This window comes from Crocodylus siamensis, chromosome 2 (genome assembly GCF_052110815.1).
Source record: "Crocodylus siamensis isolate JL-2025a chromosome 2, ASM5211081v1, whole genome shotgun sequence".
In the NCBI taxonomy this organism is placed as follows: Eukaryota; Metazoa; Chordata; order Crocodylia; family Crocodylidae; genus Crocodylus; species Crocodylus siamensis.
The window spans coordinates 57,298,797-57,319,864 of NC_143396.1; the positions used below are offsets into that span (position 1 = coordinate 57,298,797).

General features: G+C 46.6%; 1 protein-coding gene across 1 annotated transcript; it reads left to right on the forward strand.

The window, feature by feature from the left end:
- Positions 1 to 8,517: 8,517 nt before the first annotated feature.
- Positions 8,518 to 15,106, forward strand: LOC149870284 (polyprenal reductase-like). The gene is made up of 5 exons (XM_090034702.1): positions 8,518 to 10,257; positions 10,516 to 10,661; positions 12,602 to 12,796; positions 13,933 to 14,055; positions 14,637 to 15,106. The coding sequence occupies exons 1-5, from the start codon at positions 10,073 to 10,075 to the stop codon at positions 14,894 to 14,896; spliced, it is 909 nt and encodes a 302-aa protein (XP_089890828.1). The 5' UTR covers positions 8,518 to 10,072; the 3' UTR covers positions 14,897 to 15,106.
- Positions 15,107 to 21,068: the final 5,962 nt, after the last annotated feature.

Here is a 21,068-nt window from a genome sequence, read left to right on the forward strand (position 1 = left end):
TGATCTTAGCCCAGGGGGTGGACAAGGAAGAAGAAAGGACAGTCCTGAAATACAGTCATTTCTACTCAATTTCATGTTTTAATTCAATTTTATTTTTAAAAATATTTTTCTTCCCTTCCCTACTTCTCTTGTCTTTGGGTGTCTTCCACTAGAAACTATAATTGTTCAGGAATATGGTGCATTGACTGCAAATGTTTCCCTTTTGCTAATACAAGATTTGTTTGGTAATCTTAAATTTTACAGTGCTGTACAGGAAAAGGCAAACGTAAAATAATCTGAACAAGAATAGGAAACAGTAGCAAATAGTGAAATTGAGGCATGTTTTATTCCATTGAATATGAATCTTTCAACAGTGCATCTTAATATGGGGTGCTTAACTTATACACAGACCTATACATACTTATTTCAATCATAAACGACCCTGATAATTTTAGTAGAGCTATTGTACTTCCATATTGAGTTTCTAGGTTTTAAATATGGGTACTTTTCAAGATTAAGTTCTAAATTAGGAAAACAAAGTAAAAATTCCCCTTCCATTACCTTAAGAAATCAAAAGCAGTAATAATGGACAAATTATTTAAAGCCTTACTCATAGAATTATAGAAAATAAGGGTTAGAAGGGACCTCAGGAGGTCATCTTTTCCAATTCCCTGCTCAAAGCAGGACCATCCACAGCTATATCATTCCAGCCAAGGCTTTGTCTAGCTGGGGTCTTAAAAACCTTCAAGTTAAATATCACCTGAGCTATATTTTAATCCAATACAGATGATAGGAGAAAAAGTAGTATGAGAGCATTAAACTAAATCAAAGAGTTGTGAAAATAATTTCCATATAATTTAGCAATCTGAACTAAGCCAGTGGGAAATTAAAACATACTAAGAGGAATCACAGTATGAGTTGGCCCTAACGGCCCCAGTTACAGGGTTACTTGCCTCTTGTGCTCAACTTGTGTATTTTAACTGAAATGCCCAAGTAAACTGGACTGAACCTGAAAACAAAGGTAGTCATGTTCACAAATGTGGGTTATGATGATCACTGTGATGTTACAGGCCTATAAGCATTTTGCATTTCTGACAGACAAATTAGCAGAAAATGACTACACTGCTGAATTTTATCATAAAATTCCTATTTATGGTACTTATGGTTCATCTGCAGACACACCACTGTCAGAAAAAGTCCTAGAAGAGACAACCACACAATGGCTTCTGGCATGTAAGCTACCAAATAAGATGAGTGTGTGTAATGGGTATAACACAGGCAGGCAATTATTTCTGGCAGAGGTCTACTTATCCAGTTTTGGCAGGCTGTCAAGGGCCGCGTTGGTAGCCCCGCCCCTTGACAGGTTCCCCGCCCCCAGCTCACCATCTTGGGACTAATGTCTTTGGTCCCAAGACGTTGGTGCCATGCCACAGCACCAGCACCTCTGGGGCTCAAAGCAGGGCACAGTTTTGCAGGGATCTGTGGGGCCAGGCTGGGCTGCACCAGCAGGGAGAGGGGGAGCTAGCCTGTATCCATAGAGCCCCTGCCAGCTGGGACCCCACGCTCCTGCTACCCTGCTCTGGGACCCCCAGTGCAGGCCCTGTGCTCCTGCTGGCTCCCTGCCCACTCACCTGCAGTGCCCCCCAGCCCTGCAGTACAAGCGGGAGGCAGTGCACAGCCCCAGACCCCTGCTCGCCAGCAGGAAAGCTGGTGCTGAGTGCGGGGGAAAAGCAGCCCCTCACCCACCCCATGGCCAGTGCTGCCTGCTGCAGCCACTCTCAGCCCACGCAGGGCTGTCCTGAGCAGACAGTCAGCCCTGTGGGATGTGGGCAGCTACAGTGTGGGGCACCGGCCCCAGGCTCAGTGAGGTGCTGCTTTTCCCTGTGCTCAGCACCAGCTTGTAACTCACCCCTGCTCCACGCCGGCTCCAGGCTCACCTGTCAGCTGCTTCAGTGTTGGCTGCTGGCCACCCAGAGTGCGCACTGAACAGCACACAGGCGGCAGTGGCAAACACTACCCGGCGCAGCAAGCAGGGGGTGCTGCAGCTGCTGTCTCCTGCGGCCACTTGCAGCCTGTGGGGCTGTCCGGAGCAGGCACAGGCAGCCCCATGTGGGCTGTGAGTGGCTGCAACGTGGGGGTGCTAGCCATGCGGTAGGGAAAGAGCTGCTTTTCCCTCCCACGCTCAGCTTTTCCCTAAGCTGCTTTACCCTGGGCTCCTTCCCTGCTCTTCCCTCCCCCGACCTCCCTCCTGTGGTTCTCATGCAGGGCAGCCATGTGGTCCCAGCCTAGAAGCCCCAGCTGGGAGGGTGGGGCCAGGTAGGCCCCACTGGGCTTCCCCTGGGTCCTACTCCCCTTGGTTCCTGTCATTTTTGACAGGAGCCAAGGGCAGAGAAATACTCATTTTCTAAATTTTTTAGGAGCCCCGCAGGCCAGATAGAATGGCCTTGTGGGCCAGATCGGGCCCCCGGGCTGTATTTTTGCCTACCGCTGGTATAACATCAGATGGAACCAGGGGTTCCATCACAGGTGTCTGCAGAGCTATCATGACTGCTAGTTTGGACTGAACTCCCAGAAACTCAACTCTCAATCTGTAACTTTGGGGCAGGGGAAAAAATGGAAAATGAATCATATGGCTGAAGTAAAGAAGAAAGGGCAGCCTGCACATGGACTCTAGTGAGTCCTACAAAAGAGGGGTGTACAGTACAGCTGGAGATCCCACTGGCTTAGTCAGCCAAGACTGCATGGTTCTGAGAGAGCCAGTTTTAGACTTGGGGGCACAACTAGGCTGCTGTTTGAGCACTCTGGTACTACAAGCTCATTTGGGGACACTTCCAGAGAGGTGTGGAGAGTGGAAATTAAGGTACTGATTGTATGCTGTCACAATTATTGATGTTTCTTTATCTCTTACCTGTTCCCTCCCTTTGGCTTGTTGACTTGTAGCCCTAACCCCTGTGATTTTGTTTTTGTACAAGTGTTGGAACTCTTCCATGTTTATTATGCCAGTTTCTGGGCTGTGGGGTTGGCGCACCTGCGCTACCTGGAACTTTTTGGCAAAATCTTGCAGTCTGGACATGACCTAATTTATTCCCCACCAGCTGCAAGTTTAATTGATGCAGTCCTTAATAGGCTGGAAGTCACTGAAACAGGATTCAAGCCCCAATTCAGTTTATGCCTCACTGCAGTGAATCAGCCACTCATCCCCCTCCTTCAGCTGCTGCTGCAGCTAGTTTCTCTTGTTGCTGTTTTCCTCTGCCAATGCTTCCCATTGCCCTTTGTCATGCCCCCCCTTCCCAAGGAACCTTTTGACCCCTATCAAAGAGGCACATACCAGAGCTGCCATATGGGAAACAGAAAAATTACCATGATAACCATTATACAAATAAAATTGTATCATAACTCCATATATTAGTGAGTATACTGCTCTGACTATAGTAACCAGGTCACATCCCTAACTGAAACTGTTACAGGGGTATGAAACATGTATGTATACATTGCCTAACATCCTAATGAGCTACCTGACCTCATTTCCTCTCTCTCTGGAGCTGTTATCCAGAGCAATCCTGACTTTTATGAAGGTTGGGAATGTTGCTGGCAGGCAGTGACAAACTCAAGCTCCCCACTGAATGGTGAAACATTTAAAAAAATCATTTTAGTATGGGATCTTTTTGACACAGCCTAAAACCATAATTTTCCCAAATATGTGCCATAGCTTAAAATACATCTATAGATGGGCTGCTCAATTATTAATTATTTAAGCATCAGACCACATAGGAAAATAAAATGACACCAAACATTAGACAAAGCAGAAGGCTGTAAGTGTAAAAACAGTATTAAGGAGAATATTTGGTGCAGTATAAGAAAAGGGCATAGAGAGAAAACGGAAGAGCTTGTAGACCTTGTGATAGGATAAGAGCACAGCTGTCCTCTGGAGGCAGATCCTAAAAAAGGCACTCCAATCCCTGTCCTGCCCCACAGGGTCTCTCAAGCCACTGGCCTATATTTTTCTGCCATAACTTCAGAAACCAGTGCAAGCCCTTGGTGCTTTGTTTTGTCTTGCTTATCCCTAGGCGGTCTCCTCCTGAACCTGATCCCCACTTGAGCCAGACCTTACACTTTTGGCTTTTCCCTCACCTGTGGGTTCCCTGGCTGTGCCTCACTTCTAGTCTCTGGACTTGCAAGCCTTGCCTCTGGGTTGCACATCCCATGACCTCTTGTTTGCCCCTTATACCTGGTTGAAGGACCACCTGTGGGGATGCCAGTTAACTACTTAATCCAAAGGATTGTTAATTCTCTATGACCCACAGGTAATCAGGTTTGGGGCATTAAAGTAAGTTAATTTCCCTGAGCATTGATCTACAGCCTGACCCCACTCAGAGTTAAGAAGAGTAGCTAGACCCTACAACACAGGTAGGTTGAACAATGTAAGCTGTATTACACAACAAGACCCATGCAACAATTACCCGACGCAATATTCCTGTAACACCCAAGCTGCGACAATAAAATAAACTCGATGAGACAATAACCCAATGCACACCCCAAACCCAATGTCCATGGTCACAACCTATCAACTACACATTACAATCAGCTTCGGTCACTACACAGTTAACTGCTGTGCAACTTCACAGACAACCCAGAAACCACAGATGGCAGCAAGAACACCCTGGGCCAAGTCAGCAGGAAAAACCCTCTGACAGTCCCTGAGGATTTCTAGCTTTTCCCTGGGGACGTATTCAGCACCTCAGATAGGGAAAGGGTGATACTTCGCTCAACTGCAGCTTCCAAAGCCAAAGCTGAAAGGAAAGAACATAAGACAGGTAAACCTCAGTGACCCAACAAGCAGGTCACAGCAAGAAACCTGCGCTCAATGAACTCCCACCTCCTGAGAGCCCTGAGTCAGGACTGTCCAACCATAGTGAGTAAGCAAGAACAAGCAAGCCTGAACCCCCACTCCGAGCTACTGCTGCCTGCTTCGGACAGGATTTATGGGTTTCTAATCCTGCCACCTGTCACTCACCCAATGGTCCAATCATCGCCCTTTGCACAATACCCAAACAAATTCAAACCTGCGCAATATTTAAAAGGACCAATCATAGATTTCATAGACATCAGGGCTGGAAGGGACCTCGGGAGATCATCGAGTCCAGCCCCCTGCCCAAAGGGCAGGAAGTCAGCTGGGCTCATAGGATCCCAGCAAGATAAGCATCCAATTTACTCTTGAAGGTGTTCAGTGTAGGTGCTTGAACCACCTCCGCTGGGAGACTGTTCCAGACCTTGGGGGCTCGGACAGTAAAGAAATTCTTCCTTATGTCCAGCCTGAAACGGTCTTGCAGGAGTTTGTGACCGTTCGACCTCGTCTTCCCTTGGGGCGCTCTGGTGAACAAACGTTCCCCCAGATCCTGGTGGTCACCCCTGATAAACTTATAGGTGGCCATCAGATCACCCCTGAGCCTGCGCTTTTCCAGGCTAAAGAGTCCCATGTCTCTCAGCCTATCATCGTAAGATCTGTTTTCCTGACCTCTGATCATGCGCATGGCTCTCCTCTGGACTCTCTCAAGCTTCTCCACATCCTTTTTGAATTGTGGAGCCCAAAACTGGATGCAGTACTCCAGCTGTGGCCTCACCAAGCTGGAGTACAAGGGGAGAATGACGTCCCGGGATTTGCTCGAGAAGCATCTATGGATGCACGCCAGCGTTTTGGTCGCTTTATTAGCCGCAGCATCGCATTGCAGGCTCATGTTCATCTTGTGGTCAATGATGACCCCCAAGTCTCTTTCTTCTGTAGTGCTATCCAACGTAGCACTGCCGAGCCTATAAGGAAGCTGCAGGTTTTTCCTCCCAAGGTGGAGAACCTTGCATTTTTCGGTGTTAAACACCATCAGGTTCTTGTCTGCCCATTTGCTGAGCTTGTCCAGGTCAGCCTGGATCACCCGCCTGTCTTCTGGCGTGGATGCTTTGCCCCAAAGTTTGGTGTCATCGGCGAACTTGGCCAGTCCACTCCTGACTCCAATGTCCACATCATTAATGAAGATGCTGAACAGTATGGGTCCAAGGACAGAGCCTTGAGGGACCCCACTGGTCACAGGGCACCATGATGAGTGACTGCCATCAATTACAACCCTCTGGGTCCGACCACGGAGCCAATTTCCCAGCCAGCGGATCGTGGTGGAGCCAAGGCCACAACTGGGCAGTTTGGCCAAGAGGTGATCATGGGATACCAGATCAAAAGCTTTTTTGAAGTCAAGATATATGACATCAATCTCTTCTCCCTTATCCAGGTGATAGGTCACCTGGTCATAGAAGGAAATGAGATTGGTCAAACAAGACCTACCCACAACAAACCCGTGCTGGCTATCCCTCAGGATGTTAGCCTGGGCCAGTCCCTCAAGGATGGCCTCCTTAATAAACTTTTCTAAGATCTTCCCCAGGATAGAAGTCAGGCTAATGGGCCTGTAGTTAGCCGGATCCACTCTCCTCCCTTTCTTGAAGATCAGCACCACATTGGCCTTCTTCCAGTCTTCAGGCACTACACCAGAGCGCCAGGAGTTTTCAAAGATCCGTGCCAGGGGCTGGGCTATGACACTCGCCAGCTTCTTGAGTACCCTGGGGTGCAGGTTGTCAGGGCCGGCTGACTTGAAGGTATCCAGCTTCTCAAGGTGTTCCTTCACAAGGTCAAAAATCAAAATATTTCAACCCAATACCAGCAATATTACCATAATTAACATACCAGCATTGATCAACAGTTGCATTACCATCATACACTGCACGTGCCCAGACCTTAAAAGTAGGTCATGACTTAGCAACTTCTAGAAACTTCTCGCCTCTAGCCATATGATGCATGTGTGGATTTTACTGTTCTCCATGGCAAGGGCACCCGGGTCCTACCAGTACCAGGCAGTTCTATGGGCTCAAATAGTGGCTGTGTAGGCCTTGACTGTGTGTCAAGGGGGTCTCTGTCTTCAGGGCCCCTGGCCCTTGCAGAGTTCAATTTCTGCCCCCATAGTCCCATCCCTTTTCCTTGGCTTCAGTCTTCCTAGCTCACTGGGTCCTTGTCCCTGGCCAGACCACTGTCTCCCTTTATTACTGAACCCCTTGGCCCCACTTCTGTCTTTCTCTGCTCTATTTAGCTTTAGTCCCGTGCAACCTCCTGGGTCCCTAACCCTAGCAGGATGCTTCTCCTGGACTTTTGCTCCCTCCTCCCCCCCTCTACCCACTTCAGCCCCACACCACCCCTTTGGATCCCAAACCCTTGCAGGATCCCAGCCATTTGGCTCCCCTACCTCAAGGTGCATCCCAGGTACCCTGCCTATGGCTTCCCAGCTATCCTATTGCTTGTCCGGCTATAAACAACTTAACAGTACTTTTCTTGAGGAGGAATTCCATAATTTCTTCCTCCTTCAGAGTCATGGAAGCATAGAAAATTAGGGTTACAAGGGGCTTCAGGAGGTCAACCGATCCAGCCCCCTGCTCAAAGCAGGACCATCCCCAAATATATCATCCTGGCCAAGGCTTTGTCTAGCCGGGTCTTAACATCCACCAAGGATGGAGATTCTTTTGCCTCCCTGGGTAACATGTTTCAGTGCTTTTCTACCCTCTTTGTGGTTTTGGGGAGGGGTTTTTGCCTTAACACCTATCCTAAACTTCCCTTGCTGTAACTTGAGACCACTGATTCTTGTTCAGTTATCTACCACCCCTGAGAACAACATAACTCCATCCCCTTTGAAAATGCCCTGGGCTAGGCTTATATAGCCCTTTGTCCACCCCCTTCTGGTCACCTGCCTGCTGGTCTTTAGGGTCGGGTTCAGGAGTTTCCTCTTCCACTCTGATTGCCAAGCTTATTGCTTTGGCCTGTCACTTTACCTCCCATCACCTGCTGCCTATCTCCTCTGGCAAAAGAGCAACTGCCCTACAGCTAGCCTCTTTGTAGTGTTGCACTCCCACACTTCTAGTAGCAGAGGTGGGGGTCTCCTGCTACACATCTTTGCAAAAGATGTGATGTCCTGGGCAAGATAAGAGTGCAGAGAATGAAATGGACAGGACAATTGTGAGAACCAAGGAGAGAAAGCGTGTAAGGCAGATTTTGGAACCTCAGATGGAAAGTATCAGACCTCAAGGTAGAGGAAGGTAATAATAACAGGAAGATAACATAAAAACTGACCTGGAAAGGATAGGCAAGGATGCAACAAGATGGAAGCACAGGGCATAACATAAAAGGAGATGGAAGACTGTAGTTAAACTGGTTATATATATATATATATATATATATATATATACACACATATATGCCCTGTGAGACACAGAGAGAGGACTCATGTCTGGGAGGCTCCCAGGTGGGAGCAGAATTTGAGGGGGCACTGGATGCTGCAGCTTTAGCCCCAACCCAGTCCCAATACACAAAGGGGCCCAGAGATGATGGGGGTAGTTGGTGCCCTCTGGCTGCTGCTGACTGCCACCTTCCTTGTGGTGCTGCTGGGGGGTTTGATGCCCCAGTGTGCCAAGCTTAGTATCTTCAAGGACCTGATTTCATAGATTTCATAGACATTAGGGCTGGAAGGGACCTCGGGAGATCATCGAGTCCAGCCCCCTGCCCAAAGGGCAGGAAGTCAGCTGGGCTCATAGGATCCCAGCAAGATAAGCATCCAATTTACTCTTGAAAGTGTTCAATGTAGGTGCTTGAACCACCTCCGCTGGGAGACTGTTCCAGACCTTGGGGGCTCGGACAGTAAAGAAATTCTTCCTTATGTCCAGCCTGAAACGGTCTTGCAGGAGTTTGTGACCGTTCGACCTTGTCATCCCTTGGGGCACTCTGGTGAACAAAGTTCCCCCAGATCCTGGTGGTCACCCCTGATAAGCTTATAGGTGGCCATCAGATCACCCCTGAGCCTGCGCTTTTCCAGGCTAAAAAGTCCCATGGCTCTCAGCCTGTCATCGTGAGATCTGTTTTCCTGACCTCTGATCATGTGCGTGGCTCTCCTCTGGACTCTCTCAAGCTTCTCCACATCCTTTTTGAATTGTGGAGCCCAAAACTGGACGCAGTTCTGCTACTAGAACACCAAGAAGGCCACAGGTGGCACCTGGCCTGGCTGTGCCTCTTGGATGTGCCCAGGTTAAGTGGCTGCAGGGAAGTAGAGAACCCCGTCAGCACAGATTCCCTGCACCTTCCCTGCACCACAGGTCTTGGCAGTCTCCCTCTGTGCCTGCCATGGGGTTGCAATGGGGCAGGCGTGGGGAACAGTCACTGCCCCTGCACTATGTGTGTGGGAGCTGCAGGCTGTGGCCAGTTCTCAGTGCTGTCAGACCAGCAGGGCAGAAGAGGCCTGTCTGGTCTCTCTGGGATTGGCTTTGAGTTAATCAGTACCAGTTTCTTTCTGCCTGTCTCCTAGTTCTGTGCCTTGGGGGATGTACATGTTCCCTCCTAAGAGCTGAAGGCATTCATCATAGTTGCTGTCTCTGGGTGAGTGGCAGTTCAGAGGCACCAAAGGCGTAACAGGAAACAGGTACTGCCTGGCCCTGTACATCCAGACCCTTGGATCTGGGAGTGAGGTCTTTAAGAACATCACTGAGTGGTTTAAGGTTCACAATGAAATCTTCTGTTAGGGACATCGATTGTAAAGCATCAGGATTGAAAAACGCAGTAGAGATTCATCTCCTACTTAATGAAAAGGTCTATTTTAGGCCTAGGTGGCGCTGTGGCCGGCCAGGGCTCTTATTTAGAATGATGTTCCTGTTATTTTGTTCTACATATAATTTTGGTGCCCCCCAAATTTTGGTGCCCTAGGCATTGGACCTGCCCTGACAGCAGGTGAGTTTCCACCTCAGACATGTCATGTGTGATCCTGGCTGAACACGACGTCGGGACACGGACCTGTGACCGGCCTCAGGTGAGGGCAGAAGAATACGTGGACCCTCTTGTCCTTCCAATTGTGCCCCGCATGTCTAGGAAGCCCCACCCTAGGCACAGCAGGTCCTGGAGGCTGGCAGGTGGGTCCGAGCTCGGGGAGGCCCTCCCCTTGTGGGCGGGCGCGAGGGCGGGCACAGTACCAGGTTCTGCAGCCGCCGCGCTGCCCCTGGAGTCGCTGCTCGGGAGCCGTAGAGGATGCTAGTGCCACTGCCTGTGCTCTGGCTTCTGATGGCCACTGCCGCCTTCATGACGCTGCTGGCACGGCTGATGCAGGGGAGCGCGGGGCTCAGTGTCCTCGAGGGGCTGCTGTGCTCTGGGAAGATCCGGACCTGGCTCAGGCCTGGCCCAGCCTGGCTGCGCCTCAGCGCCGTGCCTAAAAGGTGCCGGGATGAGAGATTGTATATTATTATTGTTATTATTGTAAGCAAACCTTTAACTAGGAAGGCAGTTTTGTGTTAGGCAATAGTGGACGTCTTGTAGATCCAGTTCCATAAACTGGGTCTTGGACCCTAAATCATTCAAGGCCAGGTCAAAAGAGAATGAACCTTTTCCTCTGAGTTCCTTGAACTGAATTCCAGTGTTGAAGTAAGGAGTGTTATGAAGAACACTGCTAATGCTGCTGCTGCTTCTTTCCACAGGTGGTTTACTCACTTCTATGTGGTTTCTGTGACCTGGAATGGCTTTTTGCTGCTCCTGCTTACTCAAGCTCTGTTCCTAGAAAGGCCTTTTCCGGTTTGGCTTCAGGATCTGCTCAGTGTTCTCAGTGGGTCTTCACAGAACCAGGGCAAGTAGTCCAAACATGCTTAATAGCACTCAGAAAGCAGAACCTCTCTACTTTGCTGCTATGTTGTTACTTTGTGGAGAATGTATCAGCTACTCATCCCTGAGTGTTTGGGGGGTTTTATATAATGTTTAATCTAGGTTCCAAGTGGTTTTGTAATAATATATACGTGTGTGTGTGTGTGTGTGTGTGTGTGTGTGTGTGTATATGTTTATGTATAATATCTGGGCTTTCCAGCTGGTGGTCCGTAGGCTAAATGTAACCTTTGGTGGATTGAATTGTGGCCCCTGGGTCTTGCTAGTACAACTTGGTAACCCGGAGTGTGGAGGGGGGCATGAGTGATCGCAGTGTTTCCCCTTGTGTTCTGGAGTCAGGAGAGTAGATAAGCCACGCTGACAAGACACTGCTGCTCCATTGTTTGGGGTGGGTCAGCTGCTGAAGAAGCCACATCCAGTCTGTGGGAACAAATAAGCTGTATAGCTCATTGTTAGAGGCTTCATATAGCAGATGAAGAGTTTTTTTGCTTGCACTATGTTTTTTCAGTCACAAGTCTGGGAACCTGAAACAGCATGGTCTGACTGTTTAAGGGAGGCAGATAGCTGGAGAAGGAGTCAAGCTGTAGGTGATCAGCTGTCACTTAAAAGCCCAAGGAAAAGAGCAGTTTGTTGCTAAGAAGCAGACTGAAGGCCAGAGGAGCTAGAATCAAGGAAGGGCTAGGTTAAAGGACTTCTCCCGCTGCTTGGAAAAAGGCTAAAGGTTTACGTTACTCTGTTTGTTTGGACTAAAGGTTATTGTCTTATGTTATGAATACTGGTTGAAGAGCTCCCAACAAAACAGAGGCAAGGCTACAGGTACCCAAGTCTGCTTGTAGTTTATTGTGTCGATTTTTGGAAGGACTCTGAAGGGATCAGAGCCCACCTGCACAGCAGCAGGTGCACCAATCCACTTGCAGAACTGCAGAAGTAAGGATATTTGCTTTGCTCTCCCAAACTTTGAACAAAAGAAAAACTCAGGCTTGGAGAATAACATCTCTGTACTGTGAGAGAGTGCTTATGCTAAGCAAGGCCTAACATTAAAAAAAATGCACTAAAACTCCCAGAATGCTTCAAGGAGGTTGAGGAGTCAGCGATTGACATTCTGGTAATCACTTTCTGACCCTTAGATAAAAATACTGAACTTCTGACCTTTAAACAATGATAAAAATAGCAGACATGCCGCTTACATTGTTAAGAATAGGAAATTGCATGGCTAAACCGCAGTGACGAAAAAACAACCACATATTATGTCAGTTTTGACATTGTAACCCTGCAAAAACCAGCAAAACATATAGATGAATAATGTATTTAGGTTATAGAAAATTAGCATAAGAAACATAAAGGTCATTAAGAATTAACATAAGAAGCATAATGATTATAATACAAAGCGTATCACCTGATATTATAATATAGATAAGTTAACTAAATAACCAATAGAAGAATTAGAAAATGCATATGTATAAGTGTTATCATATATAAATAATAGTAAAGTTATGTTAGATGCCTCGCTTCCACCATGGGGACAGTTTTGTATCTTTTGCCTAAAAAAAGATAAGGGACTCCTTTTAAATGAGCTGTTGACCAGTTCTGAGACTACTGAATCAGGCAGCTGCACCTAGCCTCCGGGTTAGAGAGCAAGGGCTTGATTTGGGAACCTCGTGAACCAACAGACCTCCTTTAGTTTATGACTTTGTGAAACAATAAAAGTTTTTAATTGAACAGTTCTTAGCCTGTGCTTAATTCAGTCCTATATAATTCAGCATCGAGCTCCCACATGTACTAGCAAATCTTACCTTAAAGGACTTAGAGCCTAAAAATGATAAAGATTCTAGCCAGGGACTTCAAAGGCATTTGGGTTTATGAAGAGAGGCAGCAAGCTTGAGTCCTTTCATATCTGCTTGATTGTAGGTTATGAGCACCTGTCTGCCTTCTTGGTTCTCCTGCTAGTATGGCTGCACAGTATCCGAAGACTAACAGAGTGCCTCTGCATTAGTGTGTTCTCCAATGGCGTCATTCACATTGCGTACTACTGCTTGGGACTTGCTTACTATATTGGCATTGGATTAACTGTGCTATGTCAAGTACCAGTTAGTGTCAGGAATGGTAAGAACCTACTTAGAAGTATTGAAATTGTGTTTGTTTGTTTTTTTAAATTTGCTTGCCCTTTTACAAGATTTGTATACAAGGAAAATTGATAGTGTGCCAAATATTTTACCTAGCCTGCATAAGAGAGAAAGTATATGAAATCTGTAAAAGGGCTTATTGGCATTAAAATGACACATTTTATCAGGTCACCAATGGTTAATGTAGTCTGTCAGTGACCACTCCTATATTTTATACTTATCCCTAGTCTACATGTATTTCTTTGCCATATAGTTGGGTGACATTGTTCCCTGCAAGCCACCTTGTCCCATAGGCTTTCAGGGCCGATGCATCTCCATGGCAAAATTGTGATATTTCAGCCTTACAAAAGAATACCCAGTTGACACTAGTTCAGCAAAGCTGAGCATTTCCCTGGCTAGATGGGTACTGTGAGCTGAAGTTTCTTTTCTGCTGGGGACCTTCCTTTAAGTATGAACCTGACAGACTCTGGCCAGTTTCTTTGTCCATACAATATGTACTTTCCAGTTGACTATACATTTCATGTTGTGCCCTTTCAATCTGCTATTTGGACTAATTACATTGCCACTAATACTACAGAGATCTGAATACCAGTTTTTGCCAGCACATCTCACTAATTTCCACAGCTGAGCTACCATTTGCTTGGCCATGCAGGAGTCTCCGGGACCAGAATGCTGAAGATGTCAGCTATGCCTTCCCCATGGATAACTCTTCCAAAGCAGACTGTACTAGATGCAGAACTTTTTGGCCTTTTAAGCCGCTTGGAATGATCTGTGGAATATCTTTTGTTCTCCACACTAATTTTTTTTTTTTTATTAATTTGACCGCAATCTTGAAACATTCTTTTCTTAGGTGGCTCTGGCTTGGCCTATTTTGTGCCTGCCTAGCCTTACAACTTCACAGAGATAGTGCCAGTGAAAACTGACTTGCAGGTCAGAATCGTCTGTAATCTAGTGGTTTTCCTTTCTTGCTAGTGTGAATAAAATAGTAATAGTATCTTGACTTGAGATGTGGCACTGCCTCTTAGAAAAGGTGTGTGTCTAGTGCTTTGAGATTAGTGGTATGGGAGTTAATGCATTTTTTTCTACTTTGTATTCATGAAGGACCTTTTATTTCAGGGGAAAGCCTTTGGATGCAAATCCACTGGTGTCACATCCTGGGAATTACACTGTACATTTGGGCTTCTATTCATCACAACAGATGTCATGTAATTCTAGCTAAGCTGAGAAAAAATAAATCAGGTGAGATATTTCACAACTGGAAGCTCTTTATGCATTTTATCTCTTGCCATTAGAAATGTAGGTCACAGTGAACACTGTTTTCCATGCACACAGTGAAGGGAATACGTATAAGACTTTCCAGTGCGTGAGTGTGGAAGAGATTTTTTAGGCAGTAATACCCAGTTAATTGCAGCATGCAAAGTTTAAAACAAAGTTCTAACAGCTAGCCTCCTAGAATAAAATAAATATTTATGTTTTCAAAATGTGTTATGAACCCTTAAGATGCAGTGCCCTGATAAATGTTTATTATCTTCATTTATGAATGTTGAACCCAAAAGAGCATTATCTAGCTCAAGGGCATTGAGTAACTTCTGAAGCCAAAACAAAAAGTGCCCGCTCCTGGCCTTACAATGTAGTTACTTCAATCTGTATTTTCAAAAACTGGGAGCAAAGTGTTTTAAGGCCAAGTGGTAAGCACCCACAAATCCCACTGAACTCCGGGAAGTGGCTGTGTTTGTCGTTACTCCATAATTATGGGTTAACGTTTAAAGCTTATTTAATGTATATTCTATCAACTAACTCTTCCCTCTATTTAATTGCAGGAAACATTGTAAGTTTGAATCACAGTATTCCTTTTGGAGACTGGTTTGAGAGGGTCTCCTGCCCGCACTATTTTGCAGAACTCCTAATATATGTCTCCCTAGCCATCACATTTGGATTTTACAACTTGACTTGGTGGCTTGTAGTGATGTTTGTACTGTTTAATCAGGCATTGGCTGCCATTTTGTGCCACGAGTTCTACCTAGCCACATTCAGCTCCTATCCAAAGCATCGAAAAGCATTTATACCATTCCTCTTTTAGGATATTTGTTAATACAAACCATCTAAAAGGGAATAGGAGTAGGTGTAATCAAAACTGGGGTTAAACAAAACTTTGTCTGGGTTCTGCTCAGAGATGCACATGAGTGTTTAATAATGTACAGACTTTACTTTTAAAAGTTTGAATTGCCTCTGTACAACTTTAATATGAAAAACATAAAATTAAATACAAGACCTGCTGATGTTTGGCCTTTTTGTATTTTATGTCCCTATATAATGAATAAGATGCTTTAGTTGCCACTTCAGCAATTTATATGCAAACATGTGCCTTATACATGATCTTAGCCTAGGGGGTGGACAAGGAAAGAATAGAGGACAGTCCTGAAATACAGTGGTCTCTACCCAATTTCATGTTTTAACTCAATTTTATTTTTAAAAATATTTTTCTTCCCTTCCCTACTTCTCTTCTCCTTGGGTGTCTTCCACTGGAAACTATAATTGTTCAGGAATATGGTGCATTGACTGCAAATGTTTCCCTTTGGGTAATATGAGAGTAGTTTGGTAATCTTAAATTTTATGCTGCTGTACAGGAAAAGGCAAATGTAAAATAATCTGAACATAAGAATAGGGGACAGTAGCAAATAGTGATATTGAGGCATGTTTTATTTCATTGAATACACATCTTTCAACTGTGTATCTTAAAATGGGGTGCTTAACTTATACAAAGACCTATACATAAATTTTAATAGTGAATAACCCTGATAATGTAAGTAGAGATATTGTACTTCCATATTTAATTTCAGGGTGTTAAATATGGGTACTTTTCAAGATTAAGTTCTAAATTAGGAAAACAAATTAAAGTTCTTCCATGACCTTAAAAAAAAATCAAAAGCAATAATAATGGACAAATTATTTGAAGCCTGACTCATAGAGTCACAGAACATTAGGGTTAGTAGGGACCTCAGGAGGTCATCTTGTCCAATTCCCTGCTCAAAGCTGGACTATCCCCAGCAATATCATCCTATCCAAGGCTTTGTCTAGCTGAGGTCTTAAAAACCTTCAAGTTAACTATCACCTGAGCTATATTTTAATCCAATACAGATGACAGGAGAAAAAGTAGTATGAGAGCATTAAACTAAATCAAAGAGTTGTGAAAATAATTTCCATGCAATTTACCAATCTGAACTAAGCCAGTGGGAATTTAAAATATACTAAGAGGAATCAATTGCAGTATGAGTTGGCCCTGACGGCTCCAACTACAGGTCTACTTGCCTCTTGTGCTCAACTTGTGTATTTTAACTGAAATCCCCAAGTAAACTGGACTGAACTTGAAAACAAAGGTTGTCATGTTCACAAATGTGATGTAACAGGTCTATGAGCATTGTGCATTTCTGACAGACAAATTAGCAGAAAATGACTACACTGGTGAATTTTACCATAAATTTCCTATTGATGGTACTTATGGTTCATCTGCCAACACACCACTGTCAAAAAGAGTCCTAAAAGAGACAGCCATGTAGTGGCTTCTGGCATGTAAGCTACCAAATAAGATAAGCGTGTGTAATGGGTACAACATCAGGTGGAACCAGGGGTTCCATCACAGCTGTCTAAAGAGCTATGACGACTGCTCATTTGGACTAAACTCCCAGGAACTCAACTCTCAACCTGCCGGTATGGGGCTAGGGAAAAAAATGGAAAATGAATCATGGGGCTGGAGGAAAGAAGAAAAGGCAGCTTACACGTGGACTCTAGTGCAGGCTTGTCCAACGTGCGGCCCGCCACGGCATATTCTGCGGCCCGCGGTGCTGCAACGGGAAATGAAAGGAAACCTGGTTTACTTTCGTTCCCACCCCTTGTCCCTCCCCCAGCCCCTCAGCAGCTTCCTAATGGCTGCTGAAGGGCTGGGGAAGGGACAAGGTTCTCACACGCACCGCATCAGCTTGACTTTGCTGATGCAGTGGGTGTAGGAAGAGGAAGGCAGACCCAGCCCGCCTCCTCCCATCCCCAGCACCTTGTGGGGAAGCCACCACTCCCCGCCTGCAGGCGAGAGGCAGCCCGGGTTGGCTGCCGGCCCGGGGTCGCTGGCTGAGGCAGGGCGGCGCGGGCAGGTGCCCCCTCCCGCCAGGCTGTCGGCATTGACCGCGCCGTGTGGAGCAGCCCCGGGCTTGGGTGGAGCCTGCGTTCGTTGTGCTCTGAGGTGCTGCCCGGCCCAGAGCCCAGTGTGTGGGGCGGGGGGGGGCCCAAGTAACCCCATTGCAGGCGGGAACTCTGCCAGCCTACAAATGAAAAGCCACAGTTATATATTTTTCTCCTTTAAAGGAAAACCCACTTTTAAAGTTTGCTCATGACCCTTTTATGTATTCTTAAGACCTTCCTTGGTGTCAAAAGTCACATGACATCACTTCCTGATGTGATACCACTTCCTGTGAGGTCTTTGAATATGGCTCGCTGCCCACTGGGTGATAAAAAGTTCGTGATCCAGCCCCACATTCAAAAAGGTTGGACACCACTGCTCTGGTGAGTCCTACACAAGAGGGTTGTACAGTGCAGCTGGAGATCCCACTGGCTTGGTCAGCCAAGGCTGCATGGTTCTGAGAGAGCCAGTTTTAGACTTGGGGGCACAACTAGGCTGCTGTTTGAGCACTCTGGTACTACAAGCTTGTTTGGGGACACCTCCAGGGATGTGTGGGGTGGTGGATATTAAGGTACTGATTATACGCTGTCACAATTATTGATGTTTCTTTATCTCTTACCTGTTCCTTTCCTTTGGCTTGTTGACTTGTAGCCCTAACCCCTGTGATTTTGTTTTTGTACAAGTGTTGGAACTCTTCCATGTTTATTATGCCAGTTTCTGGGCTGTGGGGTTGGCGCACCTGCGCTACCTGGAACTTTTTGGCAAAATCTTGCAATCTGGACATGACCTAATTTATTCCCCCACCCGCTGCAAGTTTAATTGATGCAGTCATTAATAGGCTGGAAGTCACTGAAGCAGGGCTCAGCCCCAATTCAGTTTATGCCCTACTGCAGTGAATCCGCCACTCATCCCCCTCCTTCAGCTGCTGCTACAGCCAGTTTCCTTGGTGGCTGGTTTCCTCTGCCACTGCTTTCCCTCACCCTTTGTCATGCCCCCTTTCCCAAGGAACCTTTTGACCCCTATCAAGGAGCCACACTCCAGACCTTCCATATGGGAAATGCGAAAACTACCATGATAGTCATTATACAAGTAAAATTGTCTCCATAATCCCATATACTACTGAGTGTACTGTCCTGACTATATTAACCAGACTATATTAATCACTTCCCTAATTGAAACAGTTACAGGGGTATTGACACATGTATGCAAACCTGGCCTGGCATTCTAATGAGCTGCCTGAACTCGTTTCCTTTCTCTCTGGAGCTGTTATCCAGAGCAATCCTGACTTCTATGCAGGTTTGGAATGTTGTCGACGGCAGCGACAAACCCAAGCTCCCTACTGAACGGTGAAACATTAACAATCGTTTTAGTATGGAACCTTTCTGACATGGCCTAAAACCATCATTTTTGCCAATGTGTGCCAAAGCTTTTAATACATCTATAGACGGGCTGCTCAATTATTAATTATTTCAGCATCAGACAACATTAGAAAAATAAAATGACACCAAACATTAGACAAAGCAGAAGGCTGTAAGTGTAAAAACAGTATTAAGGAAAATATTTGGTGCAGTATAAGAAAAGGGAGTACAGAGTACCACTTCTCTGTCTGTCTGTCTGTCTGTCTCTCTTCTGTTTAGCTTTAGTCCCATGCAAACTTCTGGGTCCCTAACCCTAGCAGGATGCTTCTCCTGGACTTTTGCCTCTCTCTCTCCACCCACTTCAGCCCCACACCACCCCCTTGGATCCCAAACCCTTGCAGGATCCCAGCCATTTGGCTCCCCTACCTCAAGGTGCATCCCAGGTACCCTGCCTATGGCTTCCCAGCTATCCTATTGCTTGTCCGGCTATAAACAACTTAACAGTACTTTTCTTGAGGAGGAATTCCATAATTTCTTCCTCCTTCAGGAAGCATAGAAAATTAGGGTTAGAAGGGGCTTCAGGAGGTCAACCAATCCAGCCCCCTGCTCAAAGCAGGACCATCCCCAAATATATCATCCTGGCCAAGGCTTTGTCTAGCTGGGTCTTAACATCCACCAAGGATGGAGATTCTTCTGCCTCCCTGGGTAACATGTTTCAGTGCTTTTCTACCCTCTTTGTGGTTTTGGGGAGGGGTTTTTGCCTTAACACCTATCCTAAACTTCCCTTGCTGTAACTTGAGACCACTGATTCTTGTTCAGTCATCTACCACCCCTGAGAACAACATAACTCCATCCCCTTTGAAAATGCCCTGGGCTAGGCTTATATAGCCCTTTGTCCACCCCCTTCTGGTCACCTGCCTGCTGGTCTTTAGGGTCGGGTTCAGGGGTTTCCTCTTCCACTCTGATTGCCAAGCTTATTGCTTTGGCCTGTCACTTTACCTCCCATCACCTGCTGCCTATCTCCTCTGGCAAAAGAGCAACTGCCCTACAGCTAGCCTCTTTGTAGTGTTGCACTCCCACACTTCTAGTAGCAGAGGTGGGGGTCTCCTGCTACACATCTTTGCAAAAGATGTGATGTCCTGGGCAAGATAAGAGTGCAGAGAATGAAATGGACAGGACAATTGTGAGAACCAAGGAGAGAAAGCGTGTAAGGCAAATTTTGGAACCTCAGATGGAAAGTATCAGACCTCAAGGTAGAGGAAGGTAATAATAACAGGAAGATAACATAAAAACTGACCTGGAAAGGATAGGCAAGGATGCAACAAGATGGAAGCACAGGGCATAACATAAAAGGAGATGGAAGACTATAGTTAAACTGGTTATATATATATATATATATATATATATATACACACACGTATATGCCCTGTGAGACACAGAGAGAGGACTCATGTCTGGGAGGCTCCCAGGTGGGAGCAGAATTTGAGGGGGCACTGGATGCTGCAGCTTTAGCCCCAACCCAGTCCCAATACACAGAGGGGCCCAGAGATGATGGGGGTAGTTGGTGCCCTCTGGCTGCTGCTGCTGACCTTCCTTGTGGTGCTGCTGGGGGGTTTGATGCCCCAGTGTGCCAAGCTTAGTATCTTCAAGGACCTGATCTGCTACTAGAACACCAAGAAGGCCACAGGTGGCACCTGGGCTGGCTGTGCCTCTTGGATGTGCCCAGGTTAAGTGGCTGCAGGGAAGTAGAGAACCCCGTCAGCACAGATTCCCTGCACCTTCCCTGCACCACAGGTCTTGGCAGTCCCCCTCTGTGCCTGCCATGGGGTTGCAATGGGGCAGGCATGGGGAACAGTCACTGCCCCTGCGCTATGTGTGTGGGAGCTGCAGGCTGTGGCCAGTTCTCAGTGCTGTCAGACCAGCAGGGCAGAAGAGGCCTGTCTGGTCTCTCTGGGATTGGCTTTGAGTTAATCAGTACCAGTTTCTTTCTGTCTGTGTCCTAGTTCTGTGCCTTGGGGGATGTACATGTTCCCTCCTAAGAGCTGAAGGCATTCATCATAGTTGCTGTCTCTGGGTGAGTGGCAGTTCAGAGGCACCAAAGGCGTAACAGGAAATAGGTACTGCCTGGCCCTGTACATCCAGACCCTTGGATCTGGGAGTGAGGTCTTTAAGAACATCACTGAGTAGTTTAAGCTTCACGATGAAACCTGTTAAGGGCATCGACTGTAAAGCATCAGGGTTGAAAAACGCAGTAGAGATTCTTCTTCTGCTTAATTAAAAGGCACACTGCAGACCATTGGCAATGCACAGGGGGTGCACGTGCACCCTGAGCATGGTGGTGCACCCCCTACAGGCAGTTGCCCCTTGCCACCCCCTACCATCACCGCTGATACCACCATCACATCCGCCTGGCTCTGCTTCCCCAGGTGCCCATTTCCAACTGGGTCAGACTTGGAGTGACCTCTGTCATGAGCAGAAATTCTGGTTTTCTCTGGTTAGAAATTGCAAATGCTCTGATTAAAAACCCAAAATCAATGATAAAAATTAAAGGCCCCGCACAGTGCTGCTGGTGCCCTGCACTTCCCCCTAAAGTCTCAACGGCCCTCCTGATGCTCCTCGCAACAGGCCCCCAGAGAGACGCACAGGCACAGACATGCAGACACAGACATTGACACCCACCTCAGCAGGTAAGTGTATGTGGGGGAGGGGGTAGGGTGGGGGAA

Coding starts and splice junctions, on each gene's coding strand:
- LOC149870284 (XM_090034702.1), top strand. CDS start 10,073: ATGCTAGTGCCACTGCCTGTGCTCTGGCTTCTGATGGCCACTGCCGCC. Junction 10,258..10,515: donor CTCAGCGCCGTGCCTAAAAG/GTGCCGGGATGA, acceptor TTCTTTCCACAG/GTGGTTTACTCACTTCTATG. Junction 14,056..14,636: donor GCTGAGAAAAAATAAATCAG/GTGAGATATTTC, acceptor ATTTAATTGCAG/GAAACATTGTAAGTTTGAAT.